The sequence below is a fragment of the Myotis nattereri genome (assembly GCF_964212035.1).
Source record: "Myotis nattereri genome assembly, chromosome: 2".
Classification (NCBI taxonomy): domain Eukaryota; kingdom Metazoa; phylum Chordata; class Mammalia; order Chiroptera; family Vespertilionidae; genus Myotis; species Myotis nattereri.
In genome coordinates, this window is record NC_138076.1 from 113,081,369 (window position 1) to 113,083,480 (window position 2,112).

The window sequence follows — 2,112 nt, forward strand, 5'->3', positions numbered from 1 at the left end:
GCTCAGATTTCAGACATCAGGTGCTATTAGCAGGATTTCTATCCCAATTAAACTCTAATTCTGAGCTCTCAACAAACTGCCCTTCATTATCTCCAAAGTTTTGTGTGCGTTATTTTGTTATTCCAAAATAGAGATTTATTTATTAAGAATTATTTAGTGTTTGCATAAAAATCACCAATTGTTCCTCATTGGGTTTTTAACACACATGAATTCTTTGGGGTCCCTCTATTCACCCCAAAATACATCTCTTGTTAGTGCCAAGGGGGACAGTTAAGGCAGCGAGGTGTTTCCTTGGGTCTCGGCATTGGGAGGGCTTGTGGTCTCCCCTCTGAGAGAACACACATGATAGATAGTTTCTTAGGTGTGGTAGGCTGTCCCTGAAGGAAATACTTATGCAGAAGAATGCAAATTCAGTCATCTGTGTTCAGTTACTCATACCTGATAGCTTTAAAATAAAGTCCTGTTGGCCAAGGTCATCAAAGGCCTGCGGGTTTTTTTCAACTATATAAAACTGTCTGGAAAAAGACAGTAGGAAAGAGCGGGGTCTATGCTGACAGCGCTGTGACGCTGGGCTGTGCAACCACAGGAGAGCACACGGCATTCTGCTTTAAAAAGAAATCCTGTATAATTTCAAATCAGACTCCTCGTGGTCCTTACATGACCCGAAACATCACTGCACCAGATCCTCATTTTTAAAATGAGGTGTATGACAGGGCTCCCCCAGGGCCACACGCCACATGGGGGAATGGGGACAGAAAACCCTAGGACTTGACTTATTAGCAACATTAACTGATTTTTATCACTGAAATGAAGGCAGTCGGTCTGTGCTGTCATGAAATTAAAGGTGATTCACAAGTAGGGTGGTTATTTATTGTTCTGTTAGTATAGACCCCAAAAATGACTTTTCAGAAACCAGGGCTGTCCCCTGCAACCCCAGCCAGACTCTGGGCCCCCTGTGGGTGGCGCAGGCCGAAGCAGCCTGCCAGCTTGCTTACAGTGATTCTGGCTCGTCTGTTTCTGGGAGTGCCGGCTGCTGGGCACGCCTACACCTTGTAGTTGAGCTCAGCGCTCATCTTGGTGTACATCTCGTAGATGACATCAGTGGTGGCCACATAGTTGACCAGGACCAGGCGGACCTTCTCAATGCACTCCTCCTCCGTCACGTTCTGGCCCTTGGCGAGCGGTTTCGGAAAGTCACACTTGTAGGGCGCGGCATACAGCGCTGCCTGGAAGGTCTTCTGCATGATGCAGCAGTGGTACTTCTTGAGCGCCACCTCATAGGCCTTGGTGGCATTGAGGCAGATGAACTTGGGGTGGTTCTTGTCCTGCTCCCCATCACACATGCACTGCAGGAAGACCCAGATGAAGCGGAGGCCCCTTTTTAGCCACATCAGCACTAGCGTGGCTCCCACTTTGGGCCACTCTGTTCCATACATTCCCTTCTCTGCCTCCAGGATGTCCTGCAGGGTCCAGAACTTGGCCGGGTCGGTGTTGTACATAAGTTTGATTTTCATAATGTTACCATTTATGTCTGCCTTGATGGGCGTAAACACTGGGGACCCAAGGCAATGGAAGAAGAGTGGCAGGTTGGACACCACCTCCAGGAAGGGCCCGGTCTCGATCTTGTTTGCGGGCAGCAGCTTCAGCAGGTGCTTGGCCAACAGCGCCATTTTGGGGTCGAGGCCTTTCCCAGCACACTCCAAACCTACTCCAGATGGACCACCCCAACCCCGCAGACCCTTAACACCTTCCCCCTATTCCTTTGACTTTCCCCCAACAAACTCAGACCCTATCCTGTTGCCTAGGGGTGCCTCTAACCGCTCCTTGGAGGGTGGGGCCAACCCAGCGAGGGGCCGGGGTGATTCTGGTCTAACTGCTGGGGTTTGAGGAGCTGATGGAAGCTGTGGGGCGAGCCTGCGACCTACCCACCCTGGCGTGAGCGGCGAGCAGCACGTTCCATCAATAGCCACCTGGCGCACACGCATGGAGGTGAAGTCACTGGTGCCTGCTTTCCTGCAGGCCTGAGCCCAAGAGCAGCCAGGGATGAGCTGGTGATCCCAACGGCCTGACAGCCAACCCGGTCCTCCTGCCACCCATCCGGATTCCCCTGTT

At 51.4% G+C, this 2,112-nt stretch overlaps 1 protein-coding gene across 1 annotated transcript; it reads right to left on the bottom strand.

Annotated features, from left to right (window-relative positions):
• Window positions 1–1,043: 1,043 nt before the first annotated feature.
• Window positions 1,044–1,670, bottom strand: LOC308514542 (glycolipid transfer protein-like; the record flags this gene model as incomplete). Its single annotated transcript, XM_081084712.1, has 1 exon — window positions 1,044–1,670. The coding sequence occupies one exon, from the start codon at window positions 1,668–1,670 to the stop codon at window positions 1,044–1,046; it is 627 nt and encodes a 208-aa protein (XP_080940838.1).
• Between the last annotated feature and the right edge of the window lie 442 nt (window positions 1,671–2,112).